The sequence below is a fragment of the Alosa alosa genome, chromosome 3 (genome assembly GCF_017589495.1).
Source record: "Alosa alosa isolate M-15738 ecotype Scorff River chromosome 3, AALO_Geno_1.1, whole genome shotgun sequence".
Lineage (NCBI taxonomy): Eukaryota > Metazoa > Chordata > Actinopteri > Clupeiformes > Clupeidae > Alosa > Alosa alosa.
In genome coordinates, this window is record NC_063191.1 from 22,456,903 (window position 1) to 22,476,842 (window position 19,940).

A 19,940-nucleotide genomic window follows, 5' to 3' on the forward strand; every position below is an offset into this window, starting at 1 on the left:
GCATATCACAATGTACAATAAGTTCAGTATAACTGCCATTAGTAAAATGTTTGGCCTTTGACCTAGATGCACAGATGATGCCAATTTTGACAATGTTCCACCACTTGGATTTCCAAAAATTATTTCTGTTGCAATTAGTTTTGGGTTGGGTAAAATCTTCCTGGACTAAAATGCTCTGTGTTCTGTACCAAACCATTGGTGCATGGGCACAGTTTCCTTCACCGTTTTCAATAACTTGCGCCGTCGCTGTAGCATTGTTTGGTTGTACTTTAATCGGCAGGTCTTTGTCCCATTGCTCCTGAGTGTGGCTTCTATGCCAGTCCCATCATCTAGCCGTTCAAGCTCTGGGGGTAATTTACCTATCTCCTTAAAGCAGGTTTGAAAGTAGTTTTTATTTCTTGGTGGTACTATGACGAAAATTTCACTTAGCCTTTCACATATGTATTATTTATTTATTTGTTTATTTACTATATTATAGTCTACTTATCAAGCATTCACTAGGACTTCTTATCACTCTAGTATCATTCTTTAACCCACCTGTATCTGTTTTTGTTTATGAATAAATTGCAAACACTTAATTTCAACATGTATTTATTTATTTAGCCTAGTTACTCTGCTCGCTCCCACTTCCAATCGTTTTTTTTATATAGGCTACTGTAAATCATGAAACACGTTTCTTTGAGTCATGCCTTTTTATTTGGGAGACTGCAACATACTTTTGTCCGCTAAAACACTTTCATTATTGCTGCGCAAGATCAGGTTAAGCCGTACGCGCTGTCTGTCTCTTGTCTCTCCAGCAAAACACTGCACACATAAAACCAGAATAGGCTATTGAAACATCAACATATTTTTCTTTTGGGAGACTTTCCAAGAAACGTCCGTCTGCTAAAACACTTTGGATACCAGTGCACGTTGGCGCAATTACTGTAGGCTACTGTACGCACGCTATAGCTTGCTCGTTGTCTGTCCAGCTGCACGGGAGGTTTAGACACAATTCAGATACAGTTCAGAACGATGTATATGAAATATATTTTGGGGAAAACGTGTTGCTTCTGGTAATTTGACGTTAGCAGTTGTGTTGTCATGCTGAAAGTGCTATATTTTTCAGAGACAGTATAGTTTTCTTTTCTTGGTAATGGCGGCTTACTTCCACCCCTGCCTTAAAGTCAAGAAGATCTGCTCTGCCTCTTCCTTTTCCATTAATTCTCTATATTGGGACACCTCGATTTATTAACAAAGCATAAGTCAGAAGAGTAGAAACACTGTAGCTTTACTGCTTGGCCCCCAGTAAGAGAAGGCAGAAACACAATGGGTGCATTCACATCTGCCTGGTCCCCAGCAAAAAGGTGACGGAAATAACTAAAGGTAGAAAAACAATGATATCCTATGCAGTATCTGCTTGGCCCCCACTAAAGGTGTTGAACTATATCTAAGGCAAAAACACAATGGATGACAAATCAACTTTGCATGATGAGTCCCTATAAATATACTACATTTAAAAAATATTTACTGTATGGTTCTAGGGCTGCCACAGACTGCAATTATGACATTTATTTAAGTGAAATAATAACAAAAGATCACAAGCGGTGTCCATGTAGCTTTGCTTGGCTTCTAGTAAAGGTGATGAATAATAAGTTGAGGTATTAAGTAAAGGATGGGGAGGGGTACAAAGTTTTATGGTCATGAGATGGTTTAGATCAGGAGTGTCAAACATAAGGCCCGGGGGCCAGATCAGGCCCGCCAGCAGGTTTCATACCGCCTCCAAGATATTTTGGGTAGGAAGGGAAAATTAGAAAGAAGATATTCACATCCAGCTGTCTTCAACAATTTGTAATAAGCAATTTCTGTGATAAATTGATTAAACCTAGCATTACAAACCATCCTCAGGAAGGAAGAGGCCAAAAAACTGACATGGAAGTAGGGTGTTTCAAGAGAGAAAGAGCAGGATATGACGAGTAAATGATTTGTACTTGTTTGCTCATCAGTAGGTATAGTAAAGGAGTATATAATTTAACAACACTCTGATACCAATGCAGAGAAATGAAAATGGCCCCCATGGACAATGACGGCCCCCATGAGGTCTCATTTCAACAAATCTGGCCCACTGCCTAATATGAGTTTGACACTCCTGGTTTAGATGGTGACAATTAGGGCAGCCGTGGCCTACTGGTTAGCGCTTCGGACTTGTAACCGGAGGGTTGCCGGTTTGAACCCCGACCAGTAGGCACGGCTGAAGTGCCCTTGAGCAAGGCACCTAACCCCTCACTGCTCCCCGAGCGCCGCTGTTGTTGCAGGCAGCTTACTACGCCGGGATTAGTGTGTGCTTTATCTCACTGTGTGTTCACTGTGTGCTGAGTGTGTTTCACTAATTCACGGATTGGGATAAATGCAGAGACCAAATTTCCCTCACGGGATCAAAAGAGTATATATACTTATACTTATACAATTATTGACAACTATACCCTTACACCTGATAAAACAGATACAATATCACTAAATCAGTGATTTATTACATTGGTAGGAAGTAAATGTAATAATTTGTTTAACCTTCCCACCAACGTAATAACTTCCTGAAAACGTAATTATTATTACGTTGGTGGGAAATTGAGTTATTACGTTGGCAGTAGGTAATAGTTATTACGTTGGTGGGAAATTATTACTTTGGCAGGATTATTACGTTTAAACGTGCTGATTTTGTGCCGATTGCTATTACGTTGGTGGGAAGTTATTATGTTGGTGGGTGTTACAGGTGTGTGTGTGTGTGTGTGTGTGTCAATTTTGGTAAAAGTTTTATTATAATTCATGAGCAGGCAAGACCAGGAATCAGCAGGACTGTGTGGCATAATTAGTTGTGGCATTCTGTTAAGCTTATGCAATGCAAGTGCACATTTCTCATATAAAAAATGACTTAGGCAACCCTATGAAAGCATAGCAGAATTAGCAACTGTAGTAATAGTGGAAGTTGTAGTAGTAGTAGTAGTAGTAGTAGCTCTAAGTGAAACTGGTGTGAGGCAAATGAAAGCTGTAGTGAATATTGATCACGCTGTCCTCTGGGGACCTACCCGGTTGGCTGGCACAACCAGCGACTGCTATTCTCGCCGACATCCCCTCCTCTTGATTCACGGGGAGTCAATGTTCTCCTCCTCCACATCGTGTCTTACTCACAGCGTAGCTTCTCCGCCTCGGGCCACTTGGCATCAAAGATGTGAGGAGAGGGTTTTGTCAGCTGCACTGTAATGCTTGCCACATGCAGTCAGAGGTCCCGAGTTCCATAGCAAACAAAGCGCTTGGCCATCCCAAGGGGAGCCCTTGAGCTTTCTAGTGCTCCTGCGTTGTAATTTCAAACATGGATTGGTTGTGGGATGGGGGCCAGAGGTCAGTCTTTATTTGCCTGGGTTTACTGTAGTAGCCAGAACTCCTGTATCAGTTCATGTGTTAGATCCCCCACATCTATTACAATTTCTGCTGGTAAGAGATTAAATGTGATAAAAAAAGAAAGAAAGGCCATTTTTGATTCAATAGATTTTGTCAAAATGTTCTAGCTGTCCATGTTAATGAAAAGAAATAAGAATAGGATGTCTTTGAGGCCAACATAGTTACAGATACACACCAGCTCTACTGCCAGCAGCTCCTGCTGCTCACCTCCCATGTCCCTGGCATTTCCTGATGGGCACCTATGCTACGCCACACAAAGCTACACAGTGCTACACAACACAATAAAGTTACCTTGACCTTAAAGTTACCTTGACAATGCTACACAACATTACTCAAATAACAACCTAAAGATGGAGGTGACCTCAAGATGGAGCCTTAAATTTAGTGAATACATCATTGAGAAATAATAGAGCATAATTCACATGCACTTATCATTCTATTTCAGGCAGTGGAGTGTGTAGTCAAGTGTGGTTAGTCTGGAGAAAGAAAAGGTACACACACACACACACACGCACGCACGCACGCACGCACACATGCACACACACATACACACACACTTACACTTCTTTATCATTGCAATGCTTTCTCCAGCTGGGTGTGGAATGAAATGAGACTTCATGGCATAGCAGATGGAATGTATTTCACATGGGAAATAAGTGCTTATGTGTTGATCAAAAGGATTCAACTGTGGGATAAAATAATGTTTGTTGAAGGTTTATCAAAAACAGTGGATGCAGTTGTCCAAAGTATTACTGTATTCAAATGGTTATCTCTCCTAAAAGGATGTCACATGTATTTGTCGGTGTGTGTGTTTGTGTGTGTGTAAAAGCCAAAACAACTTTTTATATAGAATACAGAATACATAGATGATCTTTTGATTACATGTTCTGTTATTCTGGAGGCAAAACGTCCAGATGTTCCTCAAATAAGCCTCAAGTTTTAACAATAATACTTTAGTAATAATGGAGGACATGTTGGTCTCAGTGAGGTCTATTTGTTGGTCTCAGGTCTATTTGTTGGTCTCAGTGAGGTCCATTTGTTGGTCTCAGTGAGGTCTATTTGTTGGTCTATGTGAGGTCTATTTGTTGGTCTCAGTGAGGTCCATTTGTTGGTCTTTCTTGTTTTTCTGCTCTGGTTCTAAACTTCATACAGTGTGTAAAAAATGACAGATTGTAAACACTGACCAAGGACTTCAGTATTCCTTTATTATGACTATAGTTCTATAGTCCTTTTCTTTTACCAAGGTGCCACCAGCAAGACTTGAGTAGGACTGTGTAATTCATAACAAATGGAGATGTTCCAAGATTGTCTATACATTTTTCCATTAAACATTTCAAAACATCAGAAGCCATTTACTTTTTGCCTGCTATTGAGGTACACAATCCTTGCAGATGTTGCATCAGGTATCTTTGATTACTCATTTGGCATGTTTGCTTTTCACTTGGTTTTCTCACAGCTGGTGAATATGGGCAAGGCTAAAAGAGTAAATGATTAAAACTGTTAGGTCTGTGGCCGTTACATCAGTGGCCCTGTGTAAATAGCCTGGAATGGATTTAATCTTTATGCTCACAACTTCAGGCACTTAATAGAGCTTTGGCCATATTTATGTTCTGTGCGGAGGGAAAGAGTAACCAGTTGCCATTTCATACTGCAATAGTTTAGAAACAGGAAAGCACATGTGCTTCTTTGGCTGACTGATCACCGATGACAGAATTACTAAAAATGTTAAGCCTTCATTTCAGTATCATTGCAACTATTCATCAACCTCAAACCTTAATGCCTTTACGCAACTGTTTTGTTATACGCAGATGCTTTTGTTTGGGGCGTGTAATCTCATGGTTGGCGAGATGTTATCTAATGATTGGGTACTTGAGATTTGCTCATTTATTCTTGTTTATCTATACTAATGTGGCTGTTTTGGCGTAGGCTTGTTATTGCTGTGCCTGAGAGCTGGAGTCATTTACTGCTTTGCAGACGTTATCTGCTGCTGCATCACGGACCCTGATCAGATGTCATCTTCTGTGCCATGTCCCTTAATTAACCTCCCAGAATGCAGGAGCAGTCGGAGAAACCCAGATGAAATCTTGTTCCCAGGTCCGTCCTTTTCTCTGCATCACTTCATCTTACACCCTAGACTCAGACTTCTGCTGACAATGTTACTTCAACTCCGCAGAAGCAGATAGCGACAACAACAACAAAAAATCCCTGTGCAAAGTTATAGCAATTCTGTGTGGAGGCAACCTGTTGTCACAGTGGTAGCCTCATATTTCTCATGATACAGTTCATTCAGAGATGACTCTAGGGATTGGCCCATGACTTTACCTGTAGTGTCTGGATTTACAGTTTAGAGCAGCAGGAAGATATGAAAGTCTTTCACGCGGTTCAGTTGCCAATTTCTTTGACGCCAGCATACGTGGTAGTTGGGGGAGCAGAATATGTGTCTTCTAATGAAAGCTCTCAGGGGAGTCCTCCAGCTGCTTAAATGGCTTTGCTGTGACCACCCAATCATAAACACATCACATGTTGCAGTGTTGGGGGATTTAGGGAGCAGGCCCAGGCAGCCCGAGGGGAAATGAGAAACGGGAGAGGAAACACGAGGAGGGACAGAGGTGGAATCTTAATGGGACTCTGCTTGGCTGTATACTCCCTCGGTCTCCACTGTGGCAAACATGTGCAACTTCACTGGGTTTGCTGATAGGCCTGTGTGACACTGGAATACTGGACTATTATTATTCCATTAATAGTAATGTGTTTTTAGTAGCATGTGTTACAGCCAGCTCATGAACAGACCGCAACATAAAGAGAGACAACAACAGTTTCAAATTTAACCCTTTATTAATATTGATCGCAACATTAACAAACTATAGTGTCTAGGGAAATGAGTGTTGAAGAATGTGTGTATGTGTGAATGTAAATGGTAGTATCAGCATGTAAGATGAATAAGTGAAAAGCAAGGGGGGAAAATAGAAATAATGAGGAGAGAAAGACTAATGTGCCAGTGTAGAGGACTATCAAAGTGCCTACAAGAAAGGAGGAAAAAGGGCCTACCGAGAGAGAGAAACCCCAATGCATTCGGAGGACGTGATTTCATACATGCGTGAAAATATGAGGTGAGTGAAGTTGATTGCGTAGTTGTTGAACAAGTCATTAATGCGTGTTCATGTTCCGTCTACCTCTCTCCTAGCAGCGCTGAGATTTACAGGATGTAATGCCATACCAAATCGCGCTTCATGTTTGTTTGTTCCTTGAATTTCCCCTGGGGATCAATAAAGTATCTATCTATCTATCTATCTATCTATCTATCTATCTAGCTACCCCTTTTATAGCCCCACCCAATGCAGGTGCACCTAATAATGTAATTAGCCTAACCAGGCCCAGCCCTGCCCGTGCACTGACAGACCAGGACCTGAAGGGGGCACAGGGGGTCGTAACACATGAGACACACATACACACACACAACACACACACACAATGACTTTGTAGGTTATAATACTGTATGGAAAAGTTACTTCAAATTGTACATGTCAAAGAATGCTTTAATTAGGACTTTGTTGTGCTTATTCCTATATGATGTGAAGCTGATTTCCTTTATGCATCTGTGACATATTGATTATAACATTAACATAGGCTGTTATGGTACTGCAAATGAGATCGAGGCAGAACATGACAGCATAAGAAAGCTCATCACATCCCACCACCCCAAGGGTATTCCCCTGATAATAGTTGTTACTTTCATCTCAAAACAAGGGACTTGTCGATGACAACTGCCGAAGGCATTAAATGTCATTTACATTCAACCATCACAATCATCCCTCATGTCTGGTAAAAAAATCCATACAGATCGTCTCAAAGATAACAGGACAGAGCGAAGCCAAGACGTTGATGGATCGTTTCGATCACACTCAGTTACCATCCTGAGTAAAGTGATTTGACTTTGCATGGGCAAAGGCTCAAAAATGCAGATCTCACCTGCCTCCATTATTGGATTTCCAATGATAATGCCATAAAACGTCATCTTTGGGAAAAGAGCGACATCTATCATGCACGCACACATGTCAAAAATAATAACACTTTATCAGAGCAGTGTGCTGGCGCCATCGTCACTGCAGGTAATTTATGGGTCGCTCACCCACATGGAACAGAGCATGGCCTCCCCTCTGGTGGGATGGTGGTCAGTGGGCTCGTACCAGAGAGGAGCTCTGCTTTCATGTATGTTCCAGCTCACAGTTGCATGGCAAATGGGTCGCTACACCTGGGTGCGGGGAGGGAACCTCTGTGATCTGGACATGTAGTCATTCAACAGAGCTTTTAAGGGAGGCAAGGGCTGGAACAGACAGTTCAGTACCACACTGTAACAGTCTGTACATCAAGACAGCAGGTGAACTATGGAATATTACCTGCCTGATGCTTCATCAGACACCCAAAGTAGATATTAAGCTCATTAGGCTACTTTATGTAGAAGCCTTGAAAAGTACAAACCCTTAGTCACAAAAGACCCAACACATCATTAGATACTGTATTCATATTTATTTATATTAAATTAAAAATATATTCTTGACAGATTCATGTAACAAAACCGTGAAAACAGTATTTAAATGCTTTAGCTTTGGGGTGAGACACCTGTAGTGGGGAGAGTAGAGAGGAGTGCTGTGCTCAGTGGCTACAGTGTTGTGTGTGTTTGGAGGGACGCTCACTGTCAGTACCTCACGATCTGTGTGTCTGTCAAAATTACATGTTTGAGAAAATGTCAGTACTGGCCAATCAGTTGCTTTCCCCTAAGTATAAAGTAAGCTATAGTTTACGATACAAACTGATAAGTCTGCAACGATTGTTTGGCATTCGAGTGTCAGATGTACTGCCACTTCTAAGCTGACACCCAACCGTGCGGGTGATGTGATGTGAGCCTGTGTCCTCTGAGTGGGAGAAAAGTGTTGAAAGTTTGAGAGAGGGAGAGAGAGAGAGAGAGAAAGAGAGAGAGAGAGAGAGACATTATGACCGGAGGAAGAAAATTCATCAGTATTGCCACAGAGCCTCAGCCTCCCCTCCAGCTGAATTCTGTACACAAGATCAAAAGGAACAATGAGATGAGGAGCGAGGAGGAGGAGGAGAAGAAACAGAGTGAAGAGTCAGAGAGAGAGAAGGAGTAACGGTCAGAAACAAAGTGGCTCCTACAGTACCACTTGAGCAGAAGTGCAGAAGTTTAAGAACACAAAGTCCATCAAGTTGTGCTAAATACAATCACAAAAAAACGCCGCAGGGGCGCTAAGGAAATCCTGCAAGCTCTACAAATCATATATTGATATTCAATCACAAATATATACAGAAAGAAAACGTATGGTAATCAATTACACACAGTGATGTGGGTCAGAAACAGTTGACACAAACAAATCATAAAAAAACAATGACAATGACAAAGTGTGACAGAAAGAACTCAAAAGGCCTTTTGCAATCCGAACAGCATGTTTTCCCATCTATTTACAAGTGCACCTGGCCAATTCCACAGTCTATAAAAATACTATTCACATTTTCTCAGTTGACATTTAGTAGTAAAATGACGAAGAGCCATCATTCCAAATGTTTGTGTTGCTGGGAGGAATTGCCCCTCCATTTGTTTGAGTAATATAAAATCAATTATAAACATGTAAACTGTGCTTAGTATGTCACGGTACTACACTTTCCACACAAGTTAAATGCACAACCTTTTCCCCCTTGTGAAATATGAATCTGTGAATGTATTAAAAGCAAAGACAATATCCCAGAACCTTTATTCAAAAAGAAGAGTGAAGATGTTTTAGAGAGTGTCATCGTGTGAGAACCACAACAAAACCCTTGTCAAACCCACAGATCCCCTCAGTGAAACATTCCATTGCATGTGCCACAACAAAACAACTAAACCTACTGATCAAACACCCTCAGCAGACGTCCATACATCTATGGTGTGAGGGGCAGGGAAGTCCACCAAATGACCAAGTGTAGTGGACAACTGGTAGATTAATATCTGGTGTGATCTCTCTTTCATGATCACTGTGACATAGCCACTGCATTGCGATCCTGAATAATTTGTTCTGGTGCTGAGATTATATTTATTGCATTGGTTCATAGAACAACTACAATACATTTACCTAAAAGGTGGAGTATGTGTAAACTCAAAGTCATAGGAATACTATATCCCTGTGATTTGACTGTAGTTTACGTCAAGTTATACTTGCCATGACAGTGAGAGTGGAGTACAATCAAACAGGACTTTTTTGTCCACATACTTCAGTGAAGAACTTAGTTTGAGTAATACAGGTTGAGACGGCTCGAGATGCCCTCAACACATGCCTGTGCTGCTCCATCCATTCAGTACAGTAGTCACAAGAATATCCTATCGTCAGTACAAAGCTCAAAACAAAAGCAATTATTTACACAATTCAAACAGGTCAACAATATAAGAATTCACCAAGACACTCACTTAAATATGACTCAATATGTATGTGTAAAATAGCTGTGAAATATGTTTTTTTTTTAAAAAAACATTTGCCTTTCCTAAAAATGTATCAAATGTCTGAAAATGATTTTTAATGGAGGAGAATTACTGTGCTCCATGTGATACTGTTTTACTCTGACTTTTTGGAAGGAGCCTGGCAATAAGTGAGTCCTCCTCTTTGCTGTGTCCACAGCAGCCCACGCCTTTAAGCACGTCCTGTCTGTTTGCAGGTGTGGGTGGGGGACTGGCATCCGCTCTCTCAGTGTTTTTGGTCAAGTTGCTCCCCATTTAGCTGCTCGTTGGTTCAACTACGCCACATAGACAACAGTGTTTGCTACATGTCTGTTTGTTTTCAAACACCTGAGCTTGCTTATCTGCCAGCACGGAGCTCTGTAACAGTTCTTTGTCTGGTTTAAATGGAGTGACGCCTCCTCATCCAATCATGCTCGTCCCCTTTAGCAGAGGGGCTATGATGAGGAAGAGCACCTCAGACTTCAGTGAGTGTTTAGGGCGGGGGTTGCACATTCATAACACCTAATAGGATGCCATTCGGTCGGGTTGGATATGGACAGGGGACTTTAGGGGGCTGGCTTTCTATTACCATGGTTACAGTTACCCATGGAAACAGGATAACACAAAAGCCAAGCAATTTTACTTTTCTGATCTCAAATTACTTCCTCTGTTACCTTAGTCTCTGTTTCAAAATGGGAATGGAACAGTGATCTATAATACAGCAGTGTTATGCCCCTGACTGTACAACATTATACATTACTACTTGTATGAAAATAAAGTAGTGATCATTACAGCCACAAAACAAAGAAAAAATACTTAAGATAAGATACCGAACAGCCATAAGCATTTGTATTTCAAGTATAAAACTCAGTAGCTATATGGTTTTCTTGTTTTTAAGGTTAAATAGGAGTGACGGACAAAAACAAAATGATGCTGCAAACTTAGTCAACAATCTCTCCAAACCCTCTTATCTGCTTGTGTGCCGTCTCCACTGGCGTTTCCATGTGCTGCTCAGTAATTCAACTGTGGTTTGTAATTGGCAGGCAATTATTTTTAATAAAAGAGGAAAAAAGCTCCAAATAACGTTTGGCACATTCTGTAATCATGGCGGAACACTGCACATCTTCAATATTTGCTTTCAGCACAGAGCTTTCCATTATCTTCCTAGTTTTCCCAATGATGCCGGGTGTTTATTAAAGTGCTCCATTATAGGGTAAACCTTCACTAAAAAAAACATCAATTACTAGTACATCTATGCCGAAGAACTGACTACAACTATCTACTTCCTCAGCAACTCAACATAACACAATTAAAAAATCAGTAGGGAATTAAATGATGTACTTCAAAAACTGAAGTCTTTTGGCTCTGCCAGATCCTCTAGTGCTATGAAATCAACTCAAGTACCAAGATCAGACTTCAGATGCGCTAATCTCCCTCTAGCAGCAAACATACGTCGCTCTGGCAGTGACCTTCCACACGCACGCATGGCTCTGCCCTCGGATAAACCTGCGTTCTCATTTCCTCATCAGAAACCAAAGTAAAAAACATGTGGTTAATGAGGTCAATTGTGTTTCCTCATTGAAAACGCAGTGTGCATATCAATGTTGTAGTGGCGGAGCGCGGGTGGGGGTGGGGTGGGACCATTTTAGTGCACTATCCACTGGCATTCTGCCGCTCGTCTAGGGTGCAGTCTGTGCTATTCTTGGGTCTTCATCCCCCGTGTCATGATGATTTTTTTACACTCTGTCCATTCTTTACCAGTTGGAAATACAACCCCCTCGCTACCCCAGTGGCCCGGCCCGTGACAAAACACTGGAAATAGCTCCTGATGATGGCAAGGCCTGGTGGCAGGTGGCGGGCTAATCTTGGCTTGATGAGCATTGATAATGGCACATCATTTCTCATCGCCACCACACCATGGCTGCCCAGGCCCTCTCTCTGGTGCACACTATTACCCAGTTATCATCCCCCGCGCCACTCTAGCCAGGCCCAGACGGACGCTACGGATGTCACGCCGTGCCAAGGCCTCCAGCACATTGCCCATGCACGACTCCACAATGGGTCTAAGATGGAGTGCACTGGAGACATTTCTGCTAGGTTTTATTTCCTGTTTGAGTTTGGTGTGACTGTGCAGTGCCGTACATGTCTCCAGGTCAGTGGATTCACTGTTTATCCCTCCACCTTAGAATGGGTGTGGGTCCTACTGGTTGACCCCTGCTTGTTCCTCTTTACATGGATGAACTACATCTCTCATATGATTGGTGATCTACAGCCAGCAGTATAAATATAGACAAGCATCACTGGCAATACCGATAGCATTACGAATAGAAATGATGGGATTCTTTATAAGAATACAGATTCATATGGTAGACATGTGGAGTTTTGTGAATGTTCTATGATGGTGACCGATTGTGGGAGTCGTGGACATTGGAGTAATGGCACCCATTCCAAGCGTTGCTGTGATCTTAATCTCAAGCCAGAACAGTGTTGTTGTTTGACAACTCAGAAAAAATCCACAAGTGGATACATCTCCCAGTGCTGCCTGTACATCAGGTCTTTTATACAGGACGATTATAAAGGCGCCACAGCGAAAACAGATAAATAATATCGATCACTTTCCGATGCATCCTCTGTTGGAATGTATTCAGCATGGAGATGGTGGCAGCAGTGTGGATGCAGAGGTAAGGAGATAGTCCTCAGAGTTCCATGTGTGACCCGGCGTAAGACCCCCGCACAGCCACCTGTGTGGAGTGACCACAGGCTGTGACTGTGATTACAAAAAGATGACTGTGATTGCTACTACTAAATGCCTACAGTCATATATTACTACAGGACTTGAGTTTGTACTCAGAAAGTGCTTTTCCAAAACACAGGAGGAGAATATATATGCTATGTGCCAGATGCAGGTATGTGCCACTCTTTCCAGGATTTGCTCCCCGTTCCTTTACCTGTCCTTGGTAATAGCAACAGGTTTTGTCAGTGTCACCTCCCTGTGGGATGAAGTCAGTAGCCAGCATCACCTACTGGCCAGTACCTCTAGCATTTAGTGTGTCTCACTGACCACACCGCAAGGAGAGCATCCAGTTTTGGAAAAGTCATCATTGAGAGGATCCTCAGTTCATGGGGGCAGGTGAGCTGGAGTGAGGAAGGGAACAGGAGAAACGGGGAGCGATGGACTGATGTATCATGTTGCCATGGCCACTGGACATAGTGGATGGTGGATCATCTCTGGAACAGTGGAGGGTTGAAGTGTCAGTCCTGGTCTCGCTGGTAAGATAGAGTTTGGCTCTGGTGGAAGTCCCAGTTCATGGAGGAGTATCCAACTCTAGCCTTCTCCTGCCCCCCTGCCTCCTCCCTCCCCCTTCTCAGTCACCACCAGCCCCTGAGCCGGCTACACCACAGTGTTCCTCTGTCTGTAGGGCGGGGGTGGCAGTGCAGTCCCGGGTTTGAGGGCGAACTCCGACAGGTACTCCTGGTTCTCGGCCACAGCGGGCCGGATGCGTCCGTTCTGCCGGTAGAAGAAGCGCGTGCTGCAGTCCTGCAGGTACTCGGGGTTGTGCAGGGTGGCCTTGGGGGGAAGACTGTGCTGCCAGTACTCGGGATTGTCGAAGGTCTTTTTGGGCTTCTTGTCGGCCATGATGGTGCCGGTGTGCGCGGGGTGGAGCGTGTGTCCGGCATGGGCCGGGTGCAGCGTGTGGCTGGAGAGCGCGCTGAGAGACGGAGGGGCCGGGTAGGGAGGCTGCGAGAGCAGGTGCGGGCGAATGGGGTGTTCCGTCTGACCACTGTGCGGTGGATGGCCAGCCTGGATGGGGTGCTGGGGGCCAAGAGTGGCCCCTCCGCCACCCGCGACCATGTGAGATAGAGGAATGCCGTTCTTCCGAAGAGCGTCCTGGCTCTTCTCTCCAGAGTTGTGGAAGGTGTTGAGGTAGAGCGGGTCGTTGACGTACTCATCCTCTACCTTGGGCTGCCCGTTGGGGGCGCTGTGATACCCCTGGCCATCCACTCCGTGGACGTCTCCGTTCCTGCGGCGTGTGACAAAGGGGTTCTCCTCCACAGGGTTGAGATAGTCTGTCAGAGAAAAATGGAAGTTGAAACCAGTTCTAAAGAATAGGTTTGACACTTTCTGATTAGAGTACATACACCCTGCTCTGATTTTAATTATTCAGCTAGGATCTGTGCAAATATAAATAAGAAAAGTGTAAGAAAAGTAGGGTGTCAAAAACATGAAATTGGTAGAATATTTCTATCTTCAGTGTGCACCCTCTAATGAACGACTTGTGGGTGCTCTACCTGTGGGGTTCTTGTCCTGTGTGGCGGTCATGTAGCCATCCTCGTCCGTCTCACCCCTGCCTGCCCGCTCCCCCAGCAGCACCGTGGGGTCGGCGCTGTAGCGCTGGCCGTTGCTATCCTCCGGCGGACCGGGCCTCACCAAGGGCTGCTGCGGCTGCTTGCGCAGGGTTCCGTTGCAGCGGGGGTCCGGGAAGGCCTCGGAGGCGGTGCTGGGGGTCACGGACGAGTCGGTGACGGAGGAGCACGCAGGTGACAGGGCCGTCACGGCCACCACCCGAGGGATGGTCATCATCATCTCCTCCCTGCCGAAGCTGCTGTCCTGGTACACAAACTGGTTCTGAAGAGGCAGAGATTAGGACAAGACTCAGCTGTGTGATGGACAAGGAAATAAATTATTTTTTTGCTGGTTTAATTACCTGGTAAACCAACTTCAATTTAGGAATAGAGCATAGAAAAGAGAAAAGAATTGATATGGTTCATATAGACACTGGGTATTTAAAATACTAAGAATATTTGGAAATAGTTCTTTGCTATTTAAATAATTCATGTCCATTGTGATGGATTCATTCATTTGTCTTTATCTCCTATTATGCCAAGTCTCATGAAGCACATGCTGTGTTTGATATTATCTGGGAATTACGTCCACCCTTCTACCTTGTTCCGCTCTACACTGTGAATATGCTCAGGCAGCCCAAATGAGACTCAAGAGCATATCTGGGACATTAATACCAAAGTGGGTCTAGCAAAATGTAATATTTAAGCAGAGCAGACAAATATACACTCTCCACCAAAATGGGGTTTCCTAAAATATTAAGAAAGGCATTTAAACTTAAAGTGTGATCTGCTCTTCTAGGAGAGAAATTAACCATATCCTTGAACTTTCTGGACTAGATTGTTATCAATATTTTAAGAACAATACGATGAGTGGACCTTGGAGATAACAGACATAAGATCCTTCCGGCAAATGTGTTGTCCCAGATCTATTCCTTCGGTACACATTTTAATAAGCTGATCACTTTTCTCTCTTTTCAGAATGTGCCATCATTTTGTTTTCCCAAAGCACTGTTTATACCAGAAACTGCAGGAGCGAGATTTCTGTAATGTAGCAAAGAGCCTGTGGAGGATTGATGTCGCTCATTGATATTCATGTAGCTTTCTCTCCCTTCTCATGCTTTTTAAGGGGAAACAAAACGGAAGTTAGAATGCAAAATGGCTCCAGTGCTCTGTGGAGAAAGCTCAGTGCACAGAGGAAGGGCTTTGTCTGCCAAAGCCTCCATACACAAGCCGAACAGAGAGGGCTCTTTATGGCGCCGAGGTGCTGCTTCCTACGATAATTGTGTTGTTGTTACGGGGGTGCGTGTTTAAAGTGTACATTTCTACAGGGGAGTGTGAGTGAGGGGAGGAGAGAGGGAAGAGATGGAGGAAGTAAAGCAGGAGAGGAGAGGAGAGGAGAGAGGGAAGAGATGGAGGGAGTAAAGCAGGAGAGGAGAGAGGGAAGAGATGGAGAGAGTAAAGCAGGAGAGGAGAGGAGAGAGGCAAGAGATGGAGGGAGTAAAGCAGGAGAGGAGAGGAGAGAGGGAAGAGATGGAGGGAGTAAAGCAGGAGAGGAGAGGAGAGAGGCAAGAGATGGAGGGAGTAAAGCAGGAGAGGAGAGAGACAAGAGATGGAGGGAGTAAAGCAGGAGAGAAGGTGGCCAGTCGATCCCAAACGCAAGCTTTGCTGCTCACACACCAATATGGGTGGCTCATGCTGACAATGCTTCTCAACAATTAGCCCACTCAAAGATATTGTGCGGATAAAACTGAAATTCTCAATTATATGGGCGTCTTTGGAGTGGAAGCAATCTCTCCTTCCACCAGATCCACAGGCACACTGCCCCTGTGCTGAGATGAAAGTCGCTCTCCTCTCTGCAAGCGGGTGCAAAAGGTGTGATAACTACCTCTCATGGCCCAGCCTGCCGTAGCACCATTATTCATCCTGCCCAAGATCTCCGAATCCTGGAGATGATTCTGAAACGCTTGATAAATGCGGGCGCAGGTCTCCAGGGGTAAACTATATTATGTGCACCCTGGGTTAATTAGACTTTTAGAGCTATGGCCGGCGGAATGCTGAGCAAATACACCCACGGCCTGGATGCATAAGGCAATCCTGCTTTAGAGGCGGCCCTAATATTTACACAAGAAGGCCTGGCTTATAAAAGCCCAGTGTGCCGGGAGAGGAGAGGGGGGCCGGGGGGACAACAGCCCAGGCCTGTGTGTGTGTGTGTGTGTGTGTGTGTGTGTGTGTGTGTGAGAGAGAGAGTGAGAGTGTGGGGGCATACTGCTCTCTTCAGGGGCTGGCTCTCGGAGGTGTGTGTGGTGTGGCACATCAAAGCCCTCCCTGGGCTAAGAGTCACCATTTCATGGCAGCCTTCCACTCGGTGGCTCGGGGTGAGGGGGTGTCGTTTGCATTCTGCTCACGTCATGTGTGCATCACAACCCTGACTTGTTGCATGTCTTTGCTTCCACCTTTTGCACAACTACTGGTATATTAGATCCATGAATCCCAACTTTTAAATAATTATTGGACGGCAAGAAACTTAACCAAGACTCTTTCAGTATTGTGCTGTACAGCAGGGGCACTTCAGAGTCATCAGTGATTGTGCTGAATTGATTTAAGCAGGAGAAAAAGGCTACTTCCCGACAAATCATCAAAGCCAAGGTCATGAGGCAATATGTATGCAATCCAAAGGAAGGCTTAATTTAGGCCAATACAAAATCAAATAGATTGCTTCCACAAAATACTATGGGGATACAGGGGCTTGTGAAAATGCATTGGATTGGCCAAATCGTCCAGGAACAAAGGCTGACTTTTTAAAAACAAGACCAAAACTTGGCAACTGCTTCTGACCTTTTGTTCTTGATATAGTTGGAAAGGCTGGAGATTTCAATCCTCAAGTTCTAACTTTGAATATCTGAAGATTGTTTTTCTCTGCCAGTGTGACAAGAACAACTATTGGCAATGGTGTGCATATAGAAAAACTGTTAAAACATCCCCAACATATTCACAGATGTGGTTGTGTAAAGACACTTTGAGGGGGCAAAGTGAAATTCATGGGAGAGTATCACCATTTGAGCTGGGGAGATGAGAGGGGTTGGGGGGCTGGGATGCCTACCCGGTTGGAGTCCATGCGTGTGCGAGGGGTGTAGGCCAGAGGTGGGATGTTGAGGCCGTGGGGCACCAGGTACTCGTCAGCGTCCATCAGGTCCTCCAGCTCCTCCTCGTCCAGAAGGCTCTGGAAGAACTTGCTGTCATTGGGACTGGGCAGCTTCATGCGGTCATCCCCCTGAACGGACACCAGGAACTCGTCAACACCAGCATTAGGCCTGGCCAGTCCATCTGGACTCAGCCTCTTGTTCTATGGAACAAGGGTCTTGGTGTGAATGAATTCTTGTGAACTGAATTCATAAACTGAATTCATAAACTGGACGATGCTTCATGAATGTGTGTTCAGTCTATAGGCTCAATCTAGTCAGTTCCTATCTGTCTGACGTATATACCTCCAAAAGGCATCAGCTATGGGTGTTCCACTGCAACGATTCTTACCTGGATCACCAGGTAGCGCTGTGGGTCACGGGCCATTCTGCAGAACTCTCCGGCAAGCTCCTTAAACCTGGGCCTGCTGTCGGCGTCGATCATCCAGCCTGTAACATAACACATCCCAATCCTTAGGACGCTCCGCAGCTCAGCTTAGCTCTCAGCTTAGCAAATTTGAGGCATTAGCAGTGACTCACAGTGGGATTGTGGATTTCCTCTCTACCTCAGATTTAAAACATGAGATAACATTGCTAATCTACTTTCCCTGCTGGCTAAATCCCTCGACAGTCGCAGTGGGAGAGTTCGCCTTTAGTTATTTATTTATATATTTATTTATTTATTTATTTACTCTCGCATTTCGTCTGACTATTTATTCATAGGGGCTGCACATTTATTTTATGTACGGTTGACATAGATGGTTTCCTCTGATTCGCTATCAAAGCGCCGTCGAAGCACAGAACACGTTGGACTGCTCATTTTATACTTCCTTTCATGATCCCTGGAATGACATTACACCATATGGACATGAGAGAGAGAGAGAGAGAGAGAGAGAGAGAGATGAAAAAAGAACACCTCTGCAACCATGTGGGAGTGTGGCTCCGAGTGCCTTGTTGTACAGCGGGCAGGGCAGCGGTGCCAGCCTGTGTTCCACTCATATGGCTCTCACATTCAGCGGCATCAGCCCTGTATGAGCGGGCGGCTCTGCTGGCCCCGTGCTGGCACGGTCATGAGACGAGAGAGAGAGACCACGGGCCAGAGCCCTCTGAATGTTCTATTCTGACAGAACCCTCTGATTCACGTCTGTCTGTTTTGGTACACGTGGTTTGGGTGGCCAGGCACTTACTCACACAAATACATGAGCTCACAATGTAAACCTACACACTTCTAACAATCTTAGAGGAGGAGAGAGAGGGCATAACAAGGAGCATACTTAGAGAAGCAAGAGACATAGCATAGTATGCATAGTCCTTTGGGGGACTCTCACTGCTATTATACAGTATATCCCTCACTTTGGCTTTTTACTTCGTACCTATTTAGCAATATAAAACACATCTACTTGCAGGTGCATTGCATTATGGACATTTCTAAAAATCTACTGTTGAAATTGAATCAAAGGCAAAGGTTCTATCATTGTAAGTGTTTATACTGTGGGTTACTGTGTGTGTGTTTGTCTGACTGTTTGTCCCTGCTGTTGTCCTGTCCTCACAGTGCCCTGCTATGTGTGTGTGTGTGTGTGTGTGTGTGTGTGTGTGTGTGTGTAGGAGGTGCTGGTGAGGGAGGTGCAGGAGGCTGGCCGGCTCCTCTTCCACAGGGCTGCTGTGCGCTGGAAACCTGGCAGGAGGCGCAGCGCTGTCCGTCCGACATAGGAAGTGCGCGCTGCTAGAGAGCGCCGCGACACGGCCAGGCATGGCAGGGGTGTCGCTGGCACGCGCGCCCGTGTTCCTGGCTGGCAGGATGGGCGAGAGAGGAACCTCTGACCCCCTCCAGCCCTCCCGCCGGCCCGAGGTGTCAGTCCAGACGGCCGGCTGATGAGATCATCAGTTTGGACGCGGCACCGGTGGCAGCCGATGGAACGCGCCCAGCCTCCCTGATGGTGGTTTTCTGAATTGGGCTTTTTGTACATGCGGACCCCGCTGCTCGGCCAGAATATTCTGGCGTCCAACGCGGTCAGCGCAGACCCACTACTACAGCTTTAGAGCACGGGCCATATCCTGCTTGGCCGTGTAAAAAGCAGTATTGACAGTGATTGGGGGTGTGGGATGAATATCTATCTGTTGTGTGTGTGTAAACAACATGGCATGCTTGGCTGCCTCAATGAAAAAAAATATCAACAGGCTTTCAAGAGTGCTGCAGAATGGCAGCCCTTCTGTTATTTGGTCAGGGAAAAAAAACACGGTGGAGGGACAGAGAGGGAAAATATGGACGTACATTTGACCATGACCATGTAGACATCGATGGTGCAGATGGGAGGCTGGGGCAGACGCTCGCCCTTCTCCAGCAGGTCTGGGATCTCGCGGGTGGGGATTCCGTCATACGGCTTCCCTCCAAAAGTCATCAGCTCCCAGATGGTCACTCCTGCATAAAGAACAGAGCTGTGTCATATCCACCGCGATTGCATTCCGCTTGCAGCTTGGAGATGATTATCGGCAGTAACACT

The 19,940-nt window shown here is 44.8% G+C and overlaps 1 protein-coding gene across 3 annotated transcripts in view; it reads right to left on the bottom strand.

The window, feature by feature from the left end:
- Window positions 1-11,636: 11,636 nt before the first annotated feature.
- The window catches only part of LOC125291878 (receptor tyrosine-protein kinase erbB-4-like), a 232,664-nt gene continuing 224,360 nt past the window's right edge, over window positions 11,637-19,940 (bottom strand). For 2 of the 3 annotated variants that reach the window (XM_048238834.1, XM_048238833.1), the window contains exons 23-27: window positions 19,712-19,858; window positions 17,792-17,889; window positions 17,361-17,603; window positions 14,207-14,543; window positions 11,637-13,984 (exon numbers count right to left, since the gene is read on the bottom strand). In XM_048238834.1, coding sequence (XP_048094791.1) covers window positions 13,308-13,984; window positions 14,207-14,543; window positions 17,361-17,603; window positions 17,792-17,889; window positions 19,712-19,858 — 1,502 coding nt within the window. In that variant the 3' untranslated portion in view covers window positions 11,637-13,307. The remainder of the gene's footprint in view (window positions 13,985-14,206; window positions 14,544-17,360; window positions 17,604-17,791; window positions 17,890-19,711; window positions 19,859-19,940) is intronic. The other variant, XM_048238835.1, reaches the window with a different exon arrangement.